This window comes from Prionailurus viverrinus, chromosome D3 (genome assembly GCF_022837055.1).
Source record: "Prionailurus viverrinus isolate Anna chromosome D3, UM_Priviv_1.0, whole genome shotgun sequence".
NCBI classification, from domain to species: Eukaryota; Metazoa; Chordata; class Mammalia; order Carnivora; family Felidae; genus Prionailurus; species Prionailurus viverrinus.
Genome location: NC_062572.1, coordinates 58801774 through 58826086, shown reverse-complemented (window position 1 = coordinate 58826086; position 24313 = coordinate 58801774). Strand labels below are relative to the sequence as shown.

The 24313-nt window shown below is 45.1% G+C and overlaps 1 protein-coding gene across 3 annotated transcripts in view; it reads right to left on the bottom strand.

Annotated features, from left to right (window-relative positions):
* The window catches only part of FHOD3 (formin homology 2 domain containing 3), a 470296-nt gene that overhangs the window by 404463 nt on the left and 41520 nt on the right, over window positions 1-24313 (bottom strand). For all 3 annotated transcript variants that reach the window (XM_047828303.1, XM_047828305.1, XM_047828304.1), the window contains exon 2: window positions 5973-6079. In XM_047828303.1, coding sequence (XP_047684259.1) covers window positions 5973-6079 — 107 coding nt within the window. The remainder of the gene's footprint in view (window positions 1-5972; window positions 6080-24313) is intronic.

Genomic DNA, 24313 nt, shown 5'->3' with positions numbered 1-24313 from the left:
TTTCTAAGCAGGTTTCCTCCAGGTTACTGATAGGCAGCCTAGCACTGGCCTAGGACTGGTGGACAAGGTTTTGCGTGGGGAGAAGTTTCACAGCCTTTCAATAGATTCTCAAAGAATTCTTTGTATCCCAAAAATGTCAAGTTTGAAGGAATATGTAATCTTCCTGTCCTGCGGTGTGATGTGGGGGTTAAAAACCTTATCCAATCACATCTTTACCTGTGTCTCCTTTGTTTCTAGGTCTAGAATACAGAAATCACCTAAAATACATACTGAACCTACATCTAAAAACCTATTGAACCTGAAAAAACAAACTATACACAAAACTCCTCCCAAGTTGAAAGAGACTCCGGTTAGGGCATGGATAGGAAGCAACGAGCAGTTTTCCCCCTTTTCCTCGTAAGGCATTACCTTCAGCTGAGAGTGCAGGCCTGGGGCCTGAGGCTCCTTTAGCAAATCACTGAAGGTTACGGTCTGCTGTCTTCTCAGTGTGGGCAAGGCTCAAACTGCAGACCACCAAGCCTGCCTGCCCCTGGTCGCCGTGAGGGAGACAACCAGCCCTTCCGAACAAAAGGTGCCATCCTGGCAAGTTCAGTGCTCAGCTCTTCATTGCTGATTTCTCCCATCCAAAACTTTGCATATGCACAAACTGCACAGAAACGTCAGGGGTTCGTGGACCCACACACACATAGTTTCTGGAGGCTCATGAGCTACAGGTCAAGAAGTTAGGCATCTAAGCGTCAAATGAGAGCTCCCCCCAACCCCTGGGGCCCCGAAGCACATCGACTGCAAAGCTGACGCCCCAGCAGACGGGCTCCCCCACCTGCATTCAAGTGCACACAGAGCCTTCCCCATTGCACCGTCGTCTGCTCAGCGTTGGCGGGGGGGGGGGGGGGGGGGGGGGGGGGGTCACACTCCCTCACTCAACTTCCGGCAGCATTTTCAGGAATGGTCTTTCCAGGCAGTCCTGGAGGGCTTTAAAAGCACCTCTGCCTGGGCCCACCCCCAAGTTCTGATTTCATTGGTCTGAAGCTGGGCAGAGAGGGAACCTGTTAAAGTTCTTCAGGTGGTGCTCATACTCTCCAAGACTGTGCTGTAGGTGCCTGAGCGAACATCAGACCACCTGAGGAGCTCCCCAAGCGGCCAGGATCCCGGGCCCCACGCCAACTTCCTAAAGCAGGCACCTAGAAGCCAGCATTTCTAGGCAGCTTTGGCCAGGAGTATTTGGCTCTAAGTACCTGCGAACGTTCAGCCCTTTCCAGCCCTGCCTGGCCTGACACCCTCCTGTCTGAGCCACAACCCTCACACTGCCAAGCTCTCCCCACCCCCCACCACTACCCCACACGGCTGGCCTCCGACTTCCCCACCACCACTCAGCCCTGTGAGGACAGGTATGGTGGCGGGGAGCAGTTAGCAGCCCCCCCGGCAGATGAGGAACCTGGGAAGGAATCAGAGCTGACCTTCAGACGCAGACCTGAACGGAGCCAAAGGTGAGCACCCTGAGTGACTGAGACAAAGGCAGGAGCCCCAGGAACACATGCCCCACGTGCAACAGCCACACTTGTCCTCAGAGCACTCGGCAGCACTGTGCTCCTCGAGACCCTCGTAGCTCTACTGCGTTCCCTGCAACGGCCCCCTCAACCTCGCAAAGCCACTACCCTCTTCAGGGCCAACCTCTGGCCCCACCTTCTCTGTGACAGATCCCTGTGCCCCCCGGCTGGCGCTGGTTTTCTTTCAAAGGAGGTGGAAATAAGCAAAAAAGAGGCAGGGGCAGTCTTTCTGGCCCTGCTCTGCCCTGCGGGCAAGGATCTCGCTTCGGTTGCCCTAACTTAAAGAAAGGAGATTTCAGAGCGGTTCACCCGCCTGGGCCCCTCCAGGTCTAAAATCCAGTGATTCCCGTTTCAGTGTATCTCCTCAAATTCTAACTGTAATTATAGTAGAAGATACTACTTCTGAGTTTGTATTCTATGCTGGGAACTAGCTTAATGTTTCAGATACTACATATCATCATAGCTTTGCCTGCATCAACCCAACAAGGATGTGATAGGATTATCCCCAGTTACTAGGAAGCTGAGGTTCAGAGAGGTGAAGTAGCATCCCCACGGTCACACAGTCATGAGACTAACCGCAGGGCCCATGTCCTCAACCACTACGCCGTGCTGTTCCCCACCGTGCTCTCCTCCAGTGCCAGAGACCTTGTTGGTATCCCCACTGACATGGGGAGGGAAATGGACTTGGGTAATACTGCCCTCATTTTATAAATAGATTTTATAAACCCCTATTAGAGATAAAGTGGCTTGTACCAGGTCACACAATGGCAGGGTCAAGAATAATAATCCAGGGGGTTCAGGGCTTCTGTTTCCACTACACCATGCTGTGGTTGCTGATTTCCCTGGCCTTGGAAGGCAATAAATCGACCTGGCTCCATTTTGGCAGCATAATAATTGCTTTGTCCTACCTTTGAAGGTCTTTCTCCTCTTCTCCAGTTAGCGATAGCTTACGTGATAATTCTAAACAAGCAGTGAGTTAATTTTTAGTCTTGGCATAAAAGAGCAGGGTAATGGACAAGAACAAAGAAACTCCTCCAGCAAGGAAAATTCTCTCAGAACACACTGTACAAAAAACCCTACCGTTTGCACACTACCTGCCACACGTCTTCATTATACGGTCACAACATTAGCAGATTTTTGCTGTAATTCACACAAATCAAGAGAAAGAATGGTTTCGTTTGCCCTTTTCACACCTCAAAAAGGCAATTCTTAACTAGAAAGAAATTATGTTTTAACTGCCATTTGTGGGAGACATGAGCTTTTAGGCACATGACCTTTGCCAAATGCCACACCTCCTAGGAGAGGACTTAGCAGGGACACTCAGCACAAATGACACTGCAGGTGTATGTACCCAGACACGTCCCACCTGTGTGGGAAAACTCAGCCTTCAGGCTGCTTGCAGCTAGTTCCCAGCAATTTGCCACATGCTGCCAGAGCTCAGTGGCGGTAAATGACCCAGAGACAACAGAGTGACCCGGCAATGCCAGGACAGCATCACCCTGGCCTGTCTTCTGCAACCTAGGCCAGGGACAGAGGAGTCTCCCCACCAATGTCAATAAAGGTAGCTTCTTCATACTCTTCTGGACAAAAAGGAATGTCATCCTGAGTACATTCCAAAGGACAAGGGGTGGGTCACCACAGACCCAGACTTTTTCAAAGACGATACAAAGCCCCATCTTGGGTGAGTTTGGAGCCCACCTGCCAAAAGCACAGCTACCCAGCATGGTCTGGCTACCTTCTCCTGCTCACAGTTTCCCACGTATGAGTCCTGCCTTCTTCTCTTGCCATGATTCATCTTAGGTTTAGGGTGCAGAAATGGGGTCATGGCTGGTCCCCTCAGATGGACCGATGGCCAGGTGATGATTCACAAAGGAACGGAGTGAGAAAGTAAAGCCCCAGGATCTCCTCTGGGAGCTTACAGCAGGGTTCCTGGCTCTTGAGGAATGGCTGCACCTGACTGCTGACGCGGACAGTGCCAGATGATGGCAGCAAATGTGTCTTCTCTGGAGCCTCCGTGCAGTGTGCTTGAGTGCTATTTGAACTAAATCCAGCGTTTTAGCCTGGGACCGATGATGTCCTTGCATGAACCAACCTACGTCACCCAAGGTGCCAATGCACATCCTGAGTAAACCTGAAATGCCTTTGCCTGAAGCTCTCGGGATGGCTGGGGGAATACACACTTGCAATCAGTCTACCTGTGTTCAAACTAGGCTCTACCCTCTACCCTCTGTCCCTCTACATAGGACATGTAATCTAACTCCTGACCCTCAGTTGTTTCAGATGAAAAACAGAAACAACCAAATCCAGTCACATGACCACTAAGATGAACTATTAAATGCACATGCCGTGAATAAGGTGGTTGGTATAGTGGCTAGCATAGCAGGCATTCTGTAAATGTTATATTCTTCTCCATTTTTAACTTTTGATACTGGTGTCTAATGTAGTGTTGCTTTTTTCCCCTAAGCTCCCAACTCCAAATAATTCAAATTTGGATAAAGAAAAAAAATCAAACAGGGCATGGTCTTCAACTATAACACCAATAGAGACATTTTTCAGGTTGACAGCAGTCTACTCATAACACTCCTGGAGTGAAGTCATCCAATTAGACGGTCATCCAGCCTGAATTCTCACATCTTATATAAAGGGATGTCATTGTCAAACACTTGGTAAAAACCATAGCAATGGGTGCGACTCCTGAGTGGCTCAGTCGGTTGAGCATCCAACTTTATTTAGCTCAGGTCATGATCTCATGATCCGTGAGTTTGAGCCCCACTTCTGGCTCTGTGCTGACAGCTCAGAGCCTGGAGTCTGCTTCAGATTCTGTGTCTCCTTTTCTCTCTGCCCCTCCCCCACTCACACTCTGTTTCTCTCTCAAAAATAAATACACATTAAAAAACAACTATAGCAATGGAATCTTCTCAAGTCTATCAATCTAATAATGTTAATTTTTTTAATGATGATGAATAGAATCTGGTGTGACATAATAATGATACCCCTCCTGTGTGTACGGCCTATCATAGTTTTCAGGTCTGTTCCCACACACGGCTGGGTCCTCAGAAAACCCTGCTGGTTCCTACCAAGGACCCTAGCCTTAGGGCTCATGGTCATGTTTTTCAGGACTCCATTGTGGAATCCTGCCATTTACCTGGTCACCAATGTTCAGTAAGTACCTATAATGTGTTGAAAAAAAGCTAGATGACAGATATTCAGACAGGCCCAGTTCTGACCTAGTAGAGCTTTAGCAGCAGATAATTGGGGGACAATTAAGGGATAAAGGACTGTAAATTGTGGCAGGTGTTAAGGCAGGGAAAACTAGGGTCAGGTAGAAAACTAAGAAGGCTCCCACTTTCCCTCATTTATTGAGCCATTCGTGAAGAATCAATATTCATCTGGCTGTAATCTATTTTTAACTTGGGCAAGGCAGCTTCAGAGCAACTTTTGCAGAGATCCTCAAACATCAGATTAATACAGCTAAGCATTATTTGGAAGCAACAAGAAATCTCTGAAGGTTTCTAAGGAAGAAGGTGATGAAATCAGAGATATACTTGATTCTGAGTGGATGAGAACAGAAAGGAAGGCAGGGGGCCCCAATCAAAAGGCTATTTCAATAACCTCATAAATACAGGAACAGCTGACCATATGTTCATATTCCTACTGTGATTTTACTTTCTGTACACATCTCTGATTTTTTATGTGTATTGTTGTATTCAGATTCACAGCAATCAGAAGTATTAAGCATTCTAAATGTAAGCTGAAAGTAACTTGATGTTGATTAACATAATTACTAATTATTTTCCCCACTGTCATGAGTTCAAAAGATGATATAGGACAAAATAAACTACTAGGGCATCTTCCAAGGAAACTAAATACCCAGAAAGATATTATAAACAATGCTTAAAATAGTTGTCAACTACTAAAATCTAGAAAATATTAATTTAATTATATCTGGCTTAAAAAAAAAAAAAAACAAGTTAGGGGCACCTGGGTGGCTCAGTCTGATCCTTGATTTCCGCTCAGGTCATGATCTCACAGTTTCACGGGTTTGAGCCCCACATCAGGCTCTGTGCTGATAGCATGGAGCCTGCTTGGGATTCTCTCTCTTCTTTCTCTGCCCCTCTCCTGCTCATGCTCTCCCTTTCTCTCAAAATAAAAAAATAAACTTAGAAAAAACTTACAAGCCGCTTAACTAAACTATGCCAGAAATTTCCCTGCCCCTGAGTGGCCTCGTCAAGAAGAATAACTCAAAATACAAAAGGGTTTGCAAATACTACTGGTCAGTCACTTGCATCTCCCTTCTTTTGCCTGACTGTGAGTGAAGAGACCGTCAAAGCTATGGTGGTTTCCCCTGAATATTTTAAGGCCTTAATGTACCCCCCATATCTTGGAAAGTTGGGACTAGTCAGCAGGGACAACCATCGCTCTTACCCAGCATCATCCTGGAAGCCTTCCAGCTCGTCCCGCTGCTCTGCCAGGGTGGATTCCAAGTCCAGGTAGGCGCCATTGTGGGAGAGCTGTAGCGTGCAGTCGTCGAGCTGCAAGAGAAAGAGCCTTTAAGCCTAGCCTCCTCCTGGGATGGGGACTTTGTATGGAGAAATCACTTCACATTGCCCTCATGTGTCTTTTGAAATCAAGCATTATTCTGAAATTTGGATCATAACTTGGAGAGGTTATGTGTTAGTACAAACAAATTGGAAGCAAACTCCATTGTGAGTAGACAGAAATAACACCTAGTGAGGGAGTGGCACTGACACCGTCTGGTCGATGTGGACAGAGGAGGAGAAGGAGCCCTCTGGTGCCAGTGTCACTTTCCACTCTGAGGGCCCCAGGAATAGCCATGGAGGATGTGCCGCGTGGAAACCAAAATCATAATGCTGATGTGACCACAGATTAAGAGTCACAGAACATGTCATTTCCTTTGATTGAGTGAGAAGCCTGCTCATTCAGATTCTATGGTCATACCTGGCACATTACGATGAGTAGTTGCTCAATGAGCATTTTTACAGTTGAACTAAAAGAGCCATTCTCCACGTGAATGACAGCCGATCCAAATAACAACGTACCGAAGGAGACATTAGGTCCCTTTGTTACTAGTCTAATTTTTTTCAACTTATTTAGCACTTACATGTTGTTAATTATGTTCCATACACAATTCTAAGTATTTTACATATATTACATCATCGGATGCTCACACAAACCCTATCCATTTCTATTGTCATCCCCCTTTAACGATGAGGAAACTAAGGCACAGACAGAGATTGCTACGTGCCCAGGGTCACAACAGGTAAATGGTAGAGCTGGGATTTGGATGCTGGTAGTTTACTTTGAGGCCATGCTCTCGATCACTACACCACTCTGCATCCTTCTATGGCCACGAACCTACAGAGGACTTGAAAATATCATGTTTGTGGGGCACCTGGGTGGCTCAGTCACTTAAGCATCTGACTCTTGATTTCAGCTCAGGTCATGATCTCATGGTTCATGAGTTCGAGCCTCACATAGGGCTCTGTGCTGACAGCGTGGAACCTGCTTAGGATTCTCTCTCTCTCTCCCTCTCTCTCTCTCTCTCCCCTTCCCTGACTTATGCACTCTAAATAAATAAATAAATAAATAAATAAATAAATAAATAAATAAATATTTTTTAACTTTAAAAAACACAAAAAGAAATTTAAAAAGACAATACCACACTTGCAAAATGTAGTATGTGTCATCTCAGTGTTCTGGTATAGCCAAGACAATGCCACAGGTGTGCCAACCCCATTCCCTTTTCCTCCTGGGCACAGAGAACACATAACTGAGTACCAACCAATGGAATTTCAGTGAAAGTAAAAAGGGCCCCCAACAGGCCGGTCTTAGCACCCCTGCACATCCACCTTTCTTCTCTTGCCTTTGGCCGGATGCAGAGAAGCCAGAGGAGGACTCCAAAGTCTAGAAACAAGCAGCGCTCCAGACAGGAGGAGCACTGGTTCCTTAATCACCACGTGGAAGAGAGCGTTCTGTCTCCCAGCATCCACTAGCCATCCTGGCTGATGATAAGAGCCAGACAAGAGCCTTCTCTGTGATAAATCATGCAGATTTTGAGGTTGCTGCAGCAGCCAGCATTACAGGACATTTAGAAGGATCGATACACTTAAAATACAGGAAAATATTTTACTAAAGATGAACATTATGAGGAAATCCAACTTCATGCTTGATTTCCTGGGCTGTAAGGGTGGTTCTCAGTATTCATCTACCTGATGAGCCGAGGCTCTTATTCCAAAATGAGAAGAGATTGGGGGAAAGTGAAGGCAAGTATTTAACTACTTTAAAACATCTAGATAAATGCCTGGTAATCCTCCCACTATAAGTGAGATTTCAAACAAGGAATTAGGAATTAGTCTCTTTTGATGGAAAAGCTTTGCTCATTATCCTTGACAAGAGAAAGGTAGGCTGTCGACCTGTCTAGAATTGGCATCTGTAACAGGCTGCTGATTCTTGTAGAGACCCCGCGGCTCCTGTTCCTAGTTATCCTCAACAGAATGAAAGGAATTTGTTTTTTCTTATTTGTAAGAAATACCTAGCTAAATCATTTGAAGGGGTTAATCCTATTCGATTCACTTATTTTATTTCTCCAATAACAAACTGCCCCTCTTAACTACTCAAGGCCTGCTGGTGAGGTTCAGCATTCTTAACTGGCATTTTACAGATAGATCATCTGATCCGAAAAAGAATTCAAACCCAAGGATCAAGTTGGCCAAACTCACTGTATTGTGGCATGAGAGGTGCGCCCAGGGTTTAGGGGAAACACGCGGAAAAACCGCCTCCCCCAGCCTGCGGAAGAGGCAGACAGGAAGGATTTCCTGCAGAAGGCACCTCCTGGGTCAAGGGTCTCCTGTGGACTGAAATCAGACTTGATCACTCCTAGATGGAAAATTCCATCAGAAACTGGACCTATTAACACTAAACCATGTGTCGAGCTAGAATCACCACAGCTCAGTCTTGCTTCGACCTCCTGCTGATGTTAACTAAGAAGACTTACTTAGTCTGTCCTGTTGGGAGGACCAACACTTGTGCTTATCTTTAATCCCACTTATAATCAACAGACCAGAAGATGGGGATAAGGAAAGCCCTGTAAGCCATAACAATTTCTTTTGCCTCAGCCCCCGGAAATGTGTGAGTCCAGAGAAAGAGGCTTTTGGATAAAGAGTTTCTGCTTCTCCTCAAGGGGGTGTGAGTCATTCAGAGGCTGGGGTCCACACTCAGGCCAGACAGACAGAACAAAGTCAGAGAGGAAGCGTGCTCTGGTGTGGAAAGATGCAGAACGTGCACATGTATGTGGTATAAATACTCCCACCATGGCCGGTTTCAAGCCACCAAGGTGAAGTCATTGAGTGTGGAGTTGGAAAAAGAGACATAGCACCCCCCATTATACAGTATTTTCACCACAGAGTTACAAGAGATGTCAGGAACCTCAAATGCATGGGTAGCAGTACAATATAATCAAACCATTAAGAAGTGACATTTTGAGTATTTATTACCTTTGTTTTTAAGAGAACTTATTTTAATTGTACATTTACATAATTTCATTTCTAATAACGGCTACACTCAACAACACGCTCACAAAATCCCCCAGAATTGATCTCTCAGCCCCCTCCGGCCACCCGGGCCAGCTCCAGCATACACAGCCTGTGGCCCTCCCACTCATTCAGTTGGGGCACCTAGCGTGGAGAGACCAGGGAGGACCCCGTGCTGGCTTTCACCCCACCCAGCCCTATGCTGATCTCCTCAGTGGGGGCAGAGGCAGGGCTCCCCCGCCACCAGCAGATACAGCCCCGTTCTTACTGGCCACCGTGGCCACTTTGCACATCCTCTCCATCCCACACCTTCTGACTTTATTCTCAGGAGCCTGAGATGAATACGAAGACCTGGTTTTCTTCATTCACCTTCACCCTGGCCCACCGAGTATCTGCCTCGGATGCTCCCGGCCAGCCTGGAACCACAGCAGAACACCCCACAATCTCCCAGCCTCTGACAACAGAATCCCAAACGCTTAGCCGGACTGCCTGTTCTCATCATCCCTCTCCTCACATTCAGGGCATCATTACTACCCTTTCCATAGTTCCATTTTAACAAAATTATATGTCAGCCACGGGCTGGGCACCAAGGAACACATAAACGCTTCCTCCCCTCAAAGATCATTTTATGGAGTAAATATAACACACAAATAGAACGCAGGAGAGAAAAAAAAAGCCATTTAAACCAACTGTTATAATGTGTGGACGTTCATCCTCAGTCGTATTCCTTCTCTATAATTAGCAGCCACGGGCTCCCGGGACCCAAGCAGCCTCCATAGAAATGCCCCAGTCCTCCCTCCAGAAGAAAGGCCGCCATTACTCCCTAAGCCAGTGTCACAACCCTGCTCCCCTAATTAACAGATGGGCAATTTGTGCTAGTGAATTTAACTAAAAAGGAAAAGATGAACGTGTGCCTTTTAATCTGTCAGGAAGTGTATGCGGAGCTACAGGAAAGGGTCCACGTCAGACATCGCAGCCTTTAGCAAGCGGGATACACGTGCACAACGGGGGTCCCCACAGCACAGGTGGCCTGTGAAGATACCACACAAGTCAACACACACTGCCTGCTCCATTCCATAACACAAGCCCCACCTCATCGGTGCACCCGAGACACATGAGATTAATATTTAAACCATCACATGAGCCAAGGAGTAAGAATAAAGGGCTTCTGGGCTGGACAGACACACTGAAACTGTAAAATCCTCTAAATACTTTAAGGGGGTCAGCTTCGGGTATCACTTTAAAAGCAAACTGATAAGTAAACGCAAATGAATTCTTCGATCTGGTCAGGGATAACGAAGGGCCAGTTACAAAAGAACACAACAACGTGAATGGGGAGTGAGTGGAGGTTCATTCCGACCTGGAGATTCTCAAGATTCAGACAAGGGGCGCCTGGGTGGCTCAACTGGTTAAGCCTCCAACTTCAGCTCAGGTCATGATCTCACGGTTCGTGAGTTTGAGCCCAGCATGGGGCTCTGCACTGACAGCTCAGAGCCTGGAGCCTGCTTCAGATTCTGTGTCTCCCTCTCTCTCTCTCTGTCCCTCCCCCACTTGTGTTCGGTCTCTGTCTCTCAAAAATAAATAAACGTTAAAAAATTAAAAAAAAAAAAATATTCAGACAGAACTATCCAAACTTTGCCTACACAATGGAGGACTCAGACACCTCCCTGAAACACCACTTCTTGACAGGGATCCTCAATTCCTACTAACCCCAAGGCAATCTGATCCCCATCCTTGGCCGCTCATGTCAACTGGCTTCCTGAATGACTTAAGGGCCCTGGAATTTCCTGACTCCAACAATTTTCATGTCAACCCTGATCCCCCGGGCAGCATGTCCCCTGCACTCCTTCCTTGGCTCTGGGGGCAGAGTGGCCAGGACACTGCCGGGCACTTCAGGACATAAGACAAAGCAGGGAGCCCTGTGGGAAGATAATGTTACACGGCTGTTCCAGAAGTGCGGCCGTTAGGGAAGTCGAGCGGCAGGGACGGTAGTGTGACAGGAAAACTTTAGATCGGACTGCAGGCTATAAATCTGTGGCCAGGATTCTGGGGGGGGGGGGGGGGGGAGGGCAGGCGGGGTGCTCAGGAGGAAGTCACTCACAGAGCCACAAGAGGGGCCCTTCCAAATACCCTGGAATTTTGTGTCACTCCACCTTGACAAACCATTAAAACAGGCCCTCCACGCCTTACAGACAGGTGGCCCAAGGTCACTCGGGTTCTTTGGATTATTCCTACAGAGACAGTGCATTCAAAAAGAAAAGGCAGACTCACCACCCTGGAAAAAACACAAAAAAAGAAAGAAAACATCTAAAACAAGGCTGATGTCACGTCTCAATCTGTATAATCTTTTCTTTCATTAATCCAGCGAAGTGGCATATTACTGGGGGAGCTTAATGATTACCTGGGTTTGGCAGCGGGTCTCCAGTGATCCTTAGTGTAGGCAATAAAATAGATTTGCATGGAACTGTTCTATAAATATACACAAGGGGTTATCCTTGAAGCTAAGTTTGGTAATAGTTCAGAAGCGGGAACACATACACTGATTTTTAAGAGAAAAAAAATAAAGAAAACCCAAAATATCATTTGTTAATGTCATTTCATTGGTTTCCTCCCGTCCTTGGATCCACACCACTTACAAGATGATTTTGTGGCTCCTTCCATAGAGAGGTGGATTCCTTCTCTACTCGTAGACTCTGGGTTGGCCTGTGTATTGCTTTGGCCAACACAGTAGCAAATGTGACATAGTAGAGACTTGAAAAATACTTGTTCCCCTGGGGCTGTCCTCGCTTAGTGCTCTTGGAACTCTGCCAGCACACGAAGAAGCCAGGGTTAGCCAGCCTCCGGGATGTCTGTCTGTTCCTGCTGCCCCTGCCGACATCCTGCCAACTGCCACACACTGAGGCCAATAGGGATCAGCAAGCCTCCAGATGACCCACCAGCTGATGACAGACACAAAAGAGCCCAGCAGGTGTCAGCCACACTGGCCCAAACTGGAAGAACCACCCAGTAGACCCACAGACTCAGAAGCAATATCTTATGATTGCTGTTTTAGGTCAATTTCCTCTTCCCGTGAGCCGGCCACCTCAACCCACAGCAGACACGCAGCCCCCAGGGAATGAAACTTCACACTTGAAGTGCTTAGTGCCCAGACCAGTGGTGGGTGAGAAGCTCACTCCACCAAGGTGCCCAAAGAACACACCAGGACACTGCCAGCTCAATGAAGGAATGCCACCATCATGCCCAGCCCTCAGATGCCACAAATCATGCATGTCCTTCCTAGAGCCCCTACCGGGGACAGAGGACAACAGCAGGTGCTTGGCGGAAAGGCCTGGAGCATCAGAGAGTGGAGAGTAGTCAGCTGTGAACCCCTCCCAGGGAGGGAAGGGGGCAGCAAAAGGCAAAATGATGCATGAGCTGTGGTTCCAAGCCTCTAGAGCGTGTTCCATCATCCCATTGTACAAAATGTACATTCGAAGAGAAAAGTATGAAGCCTTTCAAGATGGCAGCTGCAAGCATAGGGCCCTTCTGACCGCACTGGACACACACCCACAAAGCTGGCCCCACTACTGGCTCAGAAATGAAGCGTGGCTGTGGGTCCCATCTCTCTCCAGCACGGTTGACTGTGGGCCCCCTAGATGCCCCACTTTGAGGCTCCTCCCAGCGCTAAGAGCAGTACAAAGGCCGTCAGCACGTTTCCATTGGTCAGTTCTAAGAGCACTACACCCGTTTTGCCCTCAAATGTCGCATCTGTTGCTACAAAGCTTGTGGCTTCCTTAAACTTTGTGGCTCCTTCCAAAGACAGCAAAGACAAGGAACTGGACTTAGGTGACAAGCAAAAAAAGTTAGGGAAGAGAGTTTTCCAATAAGCAGTGCCCCATGATCCTTTCACAATTTCTTAATAAAACCTGCACAAAACCCTGGCTCAGCCATTCAAGCATCTGTGGGCTGTGGCTCCCCCATAACCCATACGGACCGCTGCAAAGGGACAAGATGGGGGGGCGCGCACGTTGTGGCTGCCCTCTGTCATTTCCTAAGATGGATAGCGAGGACATGGCATGCATTTCATTGTCCTTCAGACTGTACAAACCTTTCACATTTATTCCTTTGTATATATAAGACATTTCACAATGAAAAATGATTGGTTTCATCTAAAGATGTCATTTTACATATTTAAAAAATACAAGTAATGTTGGCCCGTCTTCCTAGAGAAACGCCAAATGAAACTGATTTACGTGATATCAGAAAACAGGTCCTGCTGGCCAGCCCCAACAAATCCTTTTCAAACTTTTAAATCCCTAGGTGCCCATTTAATTTATTCAGAACAACAAATACATCACAGGTATTTTAATAAATGTTTTAGGGTAAAGTACAAGGATATTTTTGAAGATCCAGCCTATATGGATGATGAAGTAATATGAACATATTTACTTTGAAAGAGGCTGGATTTTACTTCCTCAGAAACCTTTAGTAAGTTATGTTATTTGTGGCCACCAACTACAGCAAGAGAAGCAATGTCCTGAAATTGATTTAGGCAGTTTCCAAATCAAGCCTCCGATTTCTATTTAAGTCAACAAAACTGTACAGCTCACTAACCAAAGGCAAGGGCTTCTGCCAAAGTCTACAAGAAAGACAAAGGCAAGATTTCTCCCATTAAGAGCTTAAACTGAGGGGGTGTGATAATCTGGTAAATATTTGAATTATTTTCAAAGACCTTTTTATCATTAAATAAATAACCAAGAACGCATTACACTTCTCTCCTGAAGAGGCTGGAATATTTACTTATGTTTACAGGTGCCTTTTTCCGTTTTGTTTCACTTCAGTCCATTTGAAAACCCGTATCAGCGCTACATTCCAGGATTATTATTGATCCATTATCACTCTTCCATTCCCTAATGCAGATTAATAATCCTTTCCCGAGCTCATTCTCCATGCCAGGCATGGTGCCACGACCCGGGGAGCCAACCATGATTATGACAGTCCAGGGAGCACTCACCCACTGTAGATGGGACTGGTTCCTGAACAGCTGGTGGGAGTTCAGGAAAATGAGGACAATGCGTTAGTCACCTTTGTTGTGTCTGTTCTTGTTTTCATGGCGGGACAAGTTTGGGGAGCAGGGAGCTGAAGTTTGCAAAAGCCCTGATTCGGGAGGAGTGTGAGTAGTCAGAACACTGAAAGAAGAAAGGCCAGGACTGTGGAAGAGGAGTCGTCCTGGCCACAGGAGATTTTAGACTTGATTCTAGGAAAACAAGAAGCCGTGAAAGGGTTGTAAATGGATGCCCGCAGGACCAGCTTTGCAGTGTGGGGACAGAAGGGAGAAGACAAGTGAAAATGCCACTGCAGGAATTGGGGGGCAATTTGAAGGGGTGATGGACAGTGGTGGAAGCTGTGGTGATGGACAGAGGAGAAGGGAGAGGGCTGATTTAGGCCAAGAGAGGGAAGAGAGAAGGAAAAGCCAGAGAGACATGGGGATTGATTAGGTGTGGTGTATCCAACAGAGAGAAGCAAAATCTTGAGTTTCCTGCTGGAGCAAATTAATATATATTGGTGATACCTTTCACAAACATGAGAAACATTAGACAAAAAGCTCTTGGGGGCAGGGAGACAGGATAACATTGGGATTTCTGTTAACATGTCTAAAACAAGTAGAGGTGCTGAGTAGAGAAATCAATTTTGGGAGGTTTGGGCCTAAATACAAACATGGCAGATGAAATCTCACAAACCACTGGTGTACCTAAAGATTACAGCTTTTTGTGTCTTCAAGATCTGCAATGCTATCCCCTTTTCATTCCTGATATTGCTAATTTGTGCTTTCCTCCCGTTTTTCTCTAACAGTTTAGGAGAGGACCCTCATTCATCTATTAGTCTTTTCAAAGAACCAAGGTTTCATTATGTTGCTTTTCCACCATTTTGGTTTTTTTAATCTCAATAATTTCCTTCCTTCTACATTCTTTGTGTTTAATATGCTGCTTGTTCTAACATCTAAAATCTTAACAATTTTCAGTCTTTCTTCTTTTCAGCTAGGTGCATTTAAGACTCTAATTTTCTTCTAAGTCGGGTTTAGCTACAGCCCACAATATCTGATATGCCCTATTTTCACTCTCTCCAGTCCACAGTATTTTCTAAATTCCACTGGGATTTCTTCTTTGATCCATGGGTTATTTAGAAATGTGTTATACTTCCCAAATATTTAAGGATTTTCAAGTATTTTTTTTTTTTATTGCTTATCTCCAGCTTAATTTCTCTGCAGTCAGCAAATATACTCTGATTTCAATTCTTTGAAATTTCTTGAAACTCATTTTATGGCCCGGTAAATGGAAAAGACATGTCCTCAACAGCTACATGTTTGTTACGCGGGATTCTCAGATTTCTCTCCACGTTGCTTTTAACTATCTGTGAATGTTTCTTTTTTTCCTTTTAATTCAATCAACATTGGATTGATTGATTGATTGATTGATTGGTATTTCCTAGTGACCTGACAATCTGAGCAGTATGAGATTTCCTCCTTTTCTCCAGTAATGTTGCTCACCTTAAACATTGCACCATCTGTTACCAGGACAGCCACACCACTTCTCTGACATTAGTGCCGCGTGGCTTATCTTCTTCCAGTGTTTTACTTACAACATTTGGGGCCCGTATATTTAAGATGTGTCTCTTTTAAGAAGAACATGAGTTTTGTTAATCCAATCTGATGATCTTAGTTTTTTTTTTTTTTTAATGTTTACTTTTATTTTTGAGAGAGAGAGAGATGGAGAGACAGAGCACGAGCAGGGGAGGGGCAGAGAGACGAGGCACAGAATCCGAAGCAGGCTCCAGGCTCCCGTCTGTCAGCACAGAGCCCGACGCGGGGCTTGAACCCAGGAACCATGAGATCATGACCTGAGCTGAAGCTGGACGCTTAACCAACTGAGCCACCCAGGTGCCCCTAGTGATTTTAGTTTTTTAATGCAAGTATTTAATCAAAGTCTGTTAACCTAAAGTGATTGCTTATATTTACGTTCAAATCTATATGTTCTAGTTTCCTTTTTCCTCCTTTTTTGCCATTATTTTGGGTTAATCTACTATTCTTTATTATTCCATATTTCCTTTCAATTTCTTTTCTATTATTCCATTCATTCTTAGCTGCCCCCTTATTTATTATTTTAGTAATTTGCCCTACAGATGATCACATGGCTTCCTGAAATCAGAAGTAACCTACTAAAAATGAGCATTATCACTTCCCAATTTAAGGGCACTAGACTATTTTAGTATGGTCTAGACCTTTTGAGATACTGAGAAATGTATTTTGAACCCCATGACATAGCATTGTTTTGAGCAGTCAATATTCATTGAAATTTACCCACGTATTTACCTCTTCTCTCACACTTCATTCCTTCCTGCCGTTCTGTGCTCCCATCTGTAACAATTTCTTTCTGCCTGAAGAACTCTCTTTAGTACCTCATTAGTGAAAGTATGCTGGCAACAAATATCTTCAGTTCCTACTGTCTAGAAACATCCTTACATTACCTCCATTGTTAGGGTAACTGCTTTATTGAGACGTAAGTCACATACCATATAACTCACAGTGTACAATTCCCTGGCTTCTAGTACATTCACAGCCTCATGCCTCCATCACAACAATTTTAGAATATTTTCATCACCCAAACAAGAAACCACATATCCATGAGCAGTAACTCGTCATTCCCACAATCACACTCCCATCTAGCCCCCAGAAACCACTAATCTACTTTCTGTCTTAAAGATTTATGGATTGGGGTGCCTGGGTGGCTCAGTCGGGTGAGTGTCCGACTTCAGCTCAGGTCACGATCTCACAGTTTGTGGGTTCGAGCCCCGCATCAGGCTCTGTGCTGACCGTTTGCTCAGAACCTGGAGCCTGCTTCGGATTCTGTGTCTCCCTCTCTCTCTCCCCCTCCCCCACTCACGCTTTGTCTCACTCTGTTTCTAAAAAATAAATAAATGTAAAAAAAAAATTTTTAAAAAGATTTATGGATTTATCTGCCTATTCTAGACCTTTCATATAAACGGAATCACACAATATGTAGTCTTTTGTGGCTGGCTTTTTTCACTGAGGGTAAAGTCTTTAAGATTCATCCCTATTATAGCATTTATCAGTACTGCCTTCCCTTTATTGCTAAATAATACTCCATTGTACGGATATGGCAAATCTGATTTATTCATTCTTCAGTTGATGGACATTGGATTCTTTCCACTTTTTGGCTACTATCAATACTAATACAAACATTTGTGTGTAACTTTTTATATAGACACATGTTTTCATTTCTCTTGAGTATACTTTTTCAGAAATTGTCAGAGTGTTTTCCAAACAGGCTACACCATTTTACCTTCCCACCAGCAATGCATGAAGGTTCCAATTGCCAACACTTGTTTTCCACCAACACTTGTTTTCTTTTAGATTCTAGTCATCATAATGAGTATGAGGTGGTATCTCATGGGCTTGATTTGTGTTTCCTGAGCATCTTTTTATGTATTTATTATTGGTCATTTGTGGATCTTCCATGGGGAAATAGCTATTCAAATCCTTTACCCATTCTTTATTGGACTGTCTTTTTGTTGTTGAGTTATATATTCTGGATACAAGTCCTTTTTTGGAGATACAATTTGCAAAATGCTCTCCCAAACCATGGGTTGTCTTTTCACTTTCTCAATGATATCCTTGGAAGCACAAATGCTTTTAATTTTAATAAAATACAATTTGTTTTTTCTTTTGTTCTTGATACTTTTGGTTACCATATAACTTTCACTTGGGAAGATATTTTTGAAGGATACAGAATTCTTGGAGTACTAGCAAACTGTTACTCCAGTAACAGTTGAAACATCAGATGCCAATCTTACTGTTGTTCTTTTAAAGAGAATCTATTTTTCTTTTTATATATATATATATATATAATTTATTGTCAAATTGGTTTCCATACAACACCCAGTGCTCATCCCAACAGGTGCCCTCCTCAGTGCCCATCACCCACTTTACCCTTTCCCCCACCCCCCATCAACCCTCAGTTTGTTCTCAGTATTTAAGAGTCTCTTATGGTTTGCCTCCTTCCCTCTCTGTAACTAAGAGAGTCTATTTTTCTCAGGCTGCATTTAATGTTCTCTTTGTCTTTAATTTCCATCAATTTTAATATGAAGTGCTTATGCGTGGTTTACCTTGTATTTATCTTATCTGAGGTTTATAGCACTTCCAGAACTTGTGGCCTGTTATCATTTTTGGTCTTGGAAAATCTTCATCATTATCTCTTCAAATGTTGCTTCCGTCTCATTTTCCTTCTTCTCCCATTCTGGGACTTCAATGCATGTATCTTAGATCTGTGTAGTATACGCCTATTAGGTTCTTTTCTGAATTTTCCCTTTTTTGCTCTCCACAAATTGCTCTTAATGTCTTCTATTGAGCTATTCCAGGCCATTGACTTTCTCTTCACATGTGCCTAATCTTCAGTTGAACTCATCTACTCTGTTCTTAACTGTTTTATTTTTCATTTCTATAATTTCTACTTGCTTCTTTATATTATATACCCCTGCTGTATTTGGTTTGGTTAAAATTCTCCATCCTGCCTATTTTCTTGAGTGTATTTATCACAATTGTTTTAATGAACATATCTGATAACTCTAGGATCTGTATCACACATACAGATATTTCTATGACCCATGTCTGGATATACTTTGTATATTTTATTGACTGCAATCATTTTTTATGAAGAAACTTTAAGTCTCTGGGTGATATCTTTCTCCAGAGACGATTTTCCTAGGCTCTGGCAAGCTGCAGGAGTAGATGACCTTAATCCAATTAAGGATGGAGCTCACTCAGAACTGGGTTTCTGTCTTGGTAGGCCTAATCTGTTTTCAGTTAACCCTTACTTCTAGGAGTAATCTTTCAGTCTTGACTGAATACACGGAGTGTTTATTAAGATCCATCTACTTCCATAAGCTCTGGGCTCTGTTTTCTTCTCCTCAGCACTAAGAAACTGTTCATGGCTTTCCTTGACTTCCCAGCCTCCTCTCAGTCACTTTCTGCTTGCCTTCATAGTCTCTGCACCTGCCACTGATGAACTGGTAAGTGCATCAAGGTGAAAAGCATGTCAGACTCATTGACTCTGACCTCAATGACTCTCCTTCCTCTCTGGGATCTTGGCTTCCCAAGTCCTGGCTGCCTTAAAACCTCTCTGGGGCCTTCAAGGAGATGTTTTGTCTGCCTTATCTGGTTGTTCTGGATAGGAGTACTGGTCTGCCAGAAGCTAGTTCATTATAGTCAAAAGCAGAAGCCCAAACACCTAACCTTTAGTAGCTAAAAACATTTACTATTCACTTGACATGAATTAAGATGAATTATTTAATCTTCACACCAGCTATGGGGAAGGTACTATTACTGTTCTTACTTTATAACATGTAAAACCATGGAGCACAAGTTCACAGAAAACTGTAACTTCACCAAACAGCTTGGCCAAGATTGCCAACCGAATCCAGTGGTAGCAACTGAACCCAGACAGCCTGATTCTGAGCCTATGTTCTTAGCTACAAGAGAATATAGAGTGAGTTGGAAAGAAAGGCACAGGAGTAAGCCCTCCGAATTCCAACATTTAGAGATTGAGTCAAAGACAAGGAGACTGAGAGAGAGTAGTGGAGGGATGAGAGGAACACCAGGAGAAGCCCATCCCAAGTAGCAATTGGTCAACTGAGGGGTACCTGGGTGGCTCAGTTGGTTGAGTGTCCAACTTTAGCTAGGGTCATGATCTCACGGTTCGTGGGTTCGAGCCCCACATCGGGCTCTGTGCTGACAGCTCAGAGCCTGGATCCTGCTTCAGATTCTGTGTCTCCCTCTCTCTCTGTTCCTGCCCCACTTGCACTCTGTCTTTCCCTCAAAAAATAAATAAATAATTTTGTTTTAAATTTTTTAAAGATGGGGCACCTGGGTGGCTCAGTCGGTTAAGCGTCCGACTTTAGCTAGGGTCATGATCTCACAATTCGTGGGTTCAAGCCCCACGTCGGGCTCTGTGCTGACAGCTCAGAGCCTGGAGCCTGCTTCCCATTCTGTGTCTCCCTCTCTCTCTGCCCCTCCCCTGCTCATGCTCTGTCTCTCTCTGTCTCAAAAATAAATAAAAACATCAAAAGTTAAAAAAAATTTTTTTTAAAGAAAGTGGTCCCTGAGACACAGACTGTAACAACTTCTATCTGAAGATAAGCAGGCCTGGTGTTATCAGCTGCTTATCCCTTCAAACAATAAAAATTAAAACATTTTGCCAAGACACGGGCACATCCAATTCTCACACTTTTCCTTCTGTATTCCCTGAGCACAACCTGTGTTCCAAGTGCACCATGCTAGGTTGGCCTGCCCAGGTGAGGCAGTGCAAAGCACTCTGGAATAGCTAAACCGCATAACCAAATGCAAGCAGCTGAAATGGAACACTTAATAATTAGATAAACCACGCAAAGATTATAGCTTTCACAGATTCTCTTTAAAATCTTCGAAACTCTTACATAAAACTTACAAGGGAATTTTTAACTTATTAATGCTTTGCTGTTCAAAATTTCTTTGATTCACATTCACTGAAAGAAAAAGATTGGAATGTATGATATAAAGAAATTTGACAACATACGGAAGACTTTGAGTATTACAATCAGCAGGAAGAGTTGATAAAATGGGAACACAGAGACCAAGGGAAGGAACATATTATTTCACTAATGTAAGCCACCAGCAAAATAAATCCACTAAGAATATGATTTGTAACTACGGTCATCCAGGCCTACCATAGGATTTACAAGGCCCAGTGAAAACTGAAAATGTGGGGTCCCAAGTTCAAAAAGCAGAGAAAAACCTTTCTCCTTTCTCAGCAGTCTGTCTTCTAACCTGTCATGGTGTCGTGATGTTTTGTTTTGTTTTGTTTCTCTTCTATTTTCATTGCACTTCTTCAGGCTCAGGGGTACTTACTGGGCAGTGTAGACCCTCACCAGCACCCACAGCCTCACCCCCACAACTCAGCACATGGTCATGGGCCTGCACTCAGGCTCCTGCTGGGGTGGAGGGCAGTGGAAATCACCAGGCAGGCAGGGTGGGGTGGAGTGGGAGCCCACAGCAGAGAACAGATAAGACCACCTGGGGAGGTAGAGGCAGATAAGACCGCATATGAGCAGAGGCTCTAAGCTCCATTGTCCCATTAGCCTTCATTTGAAAGACATATTAAGAATTTCAAAAGTGTCTTAAAAAGTATTTTTTTTAGGGGCACCTGGGTGGTTCAGTCGGTTGAGTGTCCGACTTCAGCTCGGGTCATGATCTCACAGTTTGTGGGTTCGAGCCCCACATCGGGCTCTGTGCTGACGGCTCAGAGCCTGGAGCGTGCTTTGGATTCTGTGTCCCCCTAACGCTCCGCCCTACCCCTGCTTGTGCTCTGTCTCTCTCTGTCTTTCATAAATGAATAAACATAAAAAAATATATTTTTTTTTAGAGCAGAGCATTAAACCCCAAGTGCAGGGCCCTGCGTGACAACACTGGTCACGCACCAATGAAGGCATTCCTGGGACCATGACTTACCACTGCCCCCTGGGTTCTGGGCTGTGGGCCGGAAAGGGCCGGTTGACTCCCTTGCTGCTCTGACCCGCTGGTGTTCCTGTGTGGTGGGGCCTACAGAGCGTGACTTAGATTCACAGGACCCTACTGCCCAGCGCCTCTGCCGTCCCTAGAAGAGTCATTCGTAAACTTCTGTGTGTATAAGAAACCTCCTGGAACATGTGTCTGAAAGGGAGTGCTGGGTCACACTCCAATATTCTAATTCTGAGGGTCCGGGTGGCAGGGCCCAGAACACTGCTCGTTTCCCACAAACAGTGATCTGATGTGGGAGCCTAGAACACTACTCAGAACATGTGCCACATGACCACGTTAGCCCCCGGGGTTGGGATGCAGGCGGTGGATGGAAGTCTTGGTTAGGCTGAGGACCAAGAGTAGAAACTCAGCAGGAAGGGGGTCCCAATCCATTTGGATTTGGGGAACTTTTCCCTCTTCGTCCAGTCGTCAGCACCTCCTTCCTACTCCACCACATTTGTGCGTGGTGTTCTTCATGCTGAGCCAGTATGTGTCTGGGTCCAAGTATGGGGGTATTAACTCCATGCCCCAAAGAAGGTCCACTGATTCCTAGGAAAACACACAGATGGGCCAAGAATCCAGCCCTACCTGGTGTGCATGCCATGAACACCCAGGAGCAGAAGCCACGCCTCAGGGGAGGTCCAGTTGGCCATGACCGTGACTTCTAGGAAGAGCTTTCAAGAACACTAGAGGGTGAGCAGCCTGCCAGCTAGGAAACCCTGAATACTCTAGTCACTCCACAGCACCCCCAGAAAGTGGCCCATGGGGAGAAAAGAAAATCAGCCACAGAGATACAAAACTGGGTCTCCGGGTCTTGGGCTGCTGCCACACCAGCAGCAAAATCTGGGGCCAGCCGGTTAGCACTGTCTGTAAAACGAGGGAGACGGGCGGACATCAGCTCACCACTGCGCTCAGTCTTGGCCTGCATGGCATTTTCAAATATTTTTGGTTAATTGCCAAATGTGTACAACGGAGGTTGTACATAACAGTCCAGGTTTCCGGCTTCTCTTGAAGAATGGGAGGATCCAGAAACCCTGGAACATCCCTTCCCGGGCCAGGGAGGCTGGGCTGAGCAGCACACATCCTTCATTCGGGGTACACGCTCTTCTGATCCCCCAGGCTACCTGCCCACCCGACTCGTTCCCAACACCAGTCTGGACCCCGGCTCAGGTGACTCAAAGGTCCTTTTTCCTCAAAAAGGAAATAGATTGACTCTGTGATTCAACGTGCAGTTTCTTCGTTTAGTTTTAACTGTGCGGAACACTAGTGTTCGCCGCCTGACACATTCTCAACAACCCGAGGGTTTCAAAATCAGCAGTGTGAGACCAGCAGACTCTGTGGCTCTACTCTGTTCCCTTAGCAATTCATTAACTATGTGACCAGACAGCCCTGGTATGGTGATCAGCTGGAACCCCGCAATAAGACACTCTACTTTTTACTGGCTCACTGAGGTTCGTGCTGCCGTTAGCATCCTCAGCATCCCAGGTCCCCAAGTCAGCATCCACTGCTCCCCTGTTTCGTCTTTTCTGTCACCATGGCAAACAGGAAGCCTCATCATGAGATGCCTGATGCCCCGGTTACAAGAGCCCTGCCTCCCCCCAGACCTCATGTGATAAAGTATAGGGCCAGAGAGGGCTGTCATTAAAGCCTGGTCCCTGTACTCCTTGCCACCACTTTTTTAAACCCAATTTAAAAATCCACAGGCATTCATGTATTTCTAAATTACAACTTGTCCATTTTTAATTAAAAAACAAAAAAACACTGCCCTTGCTCCTGAGCCGGAGACCACAAGACTCGCAGACCCATCTCTCCTGGAGCCTCTGGACACTGAAGGCCAACCTTCCAAACAGCCACATGCAGGGGAGAGCAAAAGTGGAAAAACTTCCATTCGTGATGCCATATGCTTCAAGTAAATATTCCCTAAAAAAGCCCCAAACGTGTTGTCATGTTTAACTAGTGTTTGATAAATGTTTGTAAAGAAAAATCATCACCTCTTCTGGGATTCCTCACATTATATCGCAGCCTGGAGCAGAGCTATCTCCATGGCCAGGTCTGGGGCATTTGGGGCACTCCTGCTTTATGCAGGTTGTACATTTATGAAACCGAAAATAAAAATCATCAGTACATGACTCCAGCTACATTCTAAGTTAGCTCATTTGAGAGTCTGGAGAATCTTACCTTTGATATAAAAGCAATTTTTTTAACATTTTTTAAATTTATTTTTAAGACAGAGAGAGAGAGAGAGAGAGAGAGAGAGAGAGAGAGTGCAATCAGGGGAGGGGTAGAGAGACATAGATTCCAGAGCAGGCCCCAGGCTCTGAGCTGTCAGCACAGAGCCCAACTCAGGGATCGAACTCACGAACTAAGAGAACATGACGTGAGCTGAAGTCGGACGCTTAACCAACTGAGCCACCCCGGTGCCCGATGATACAAAAGTAATTTTTAATCTAAGATGGTTCAGGATCAAGCTTTTGGAATCAATGAAAATGTTCAACGTAGTATATGTTTTCTGGTGAGTGAAAATCCACTTTGAAATTTTGAATCTGTAGCTTCAGACCTGTCGTCAGTCATCATCATTTGGCATCTGGAGATACTCTGAAGCTAAAAAGCATACTACGGTGCTGACTTTA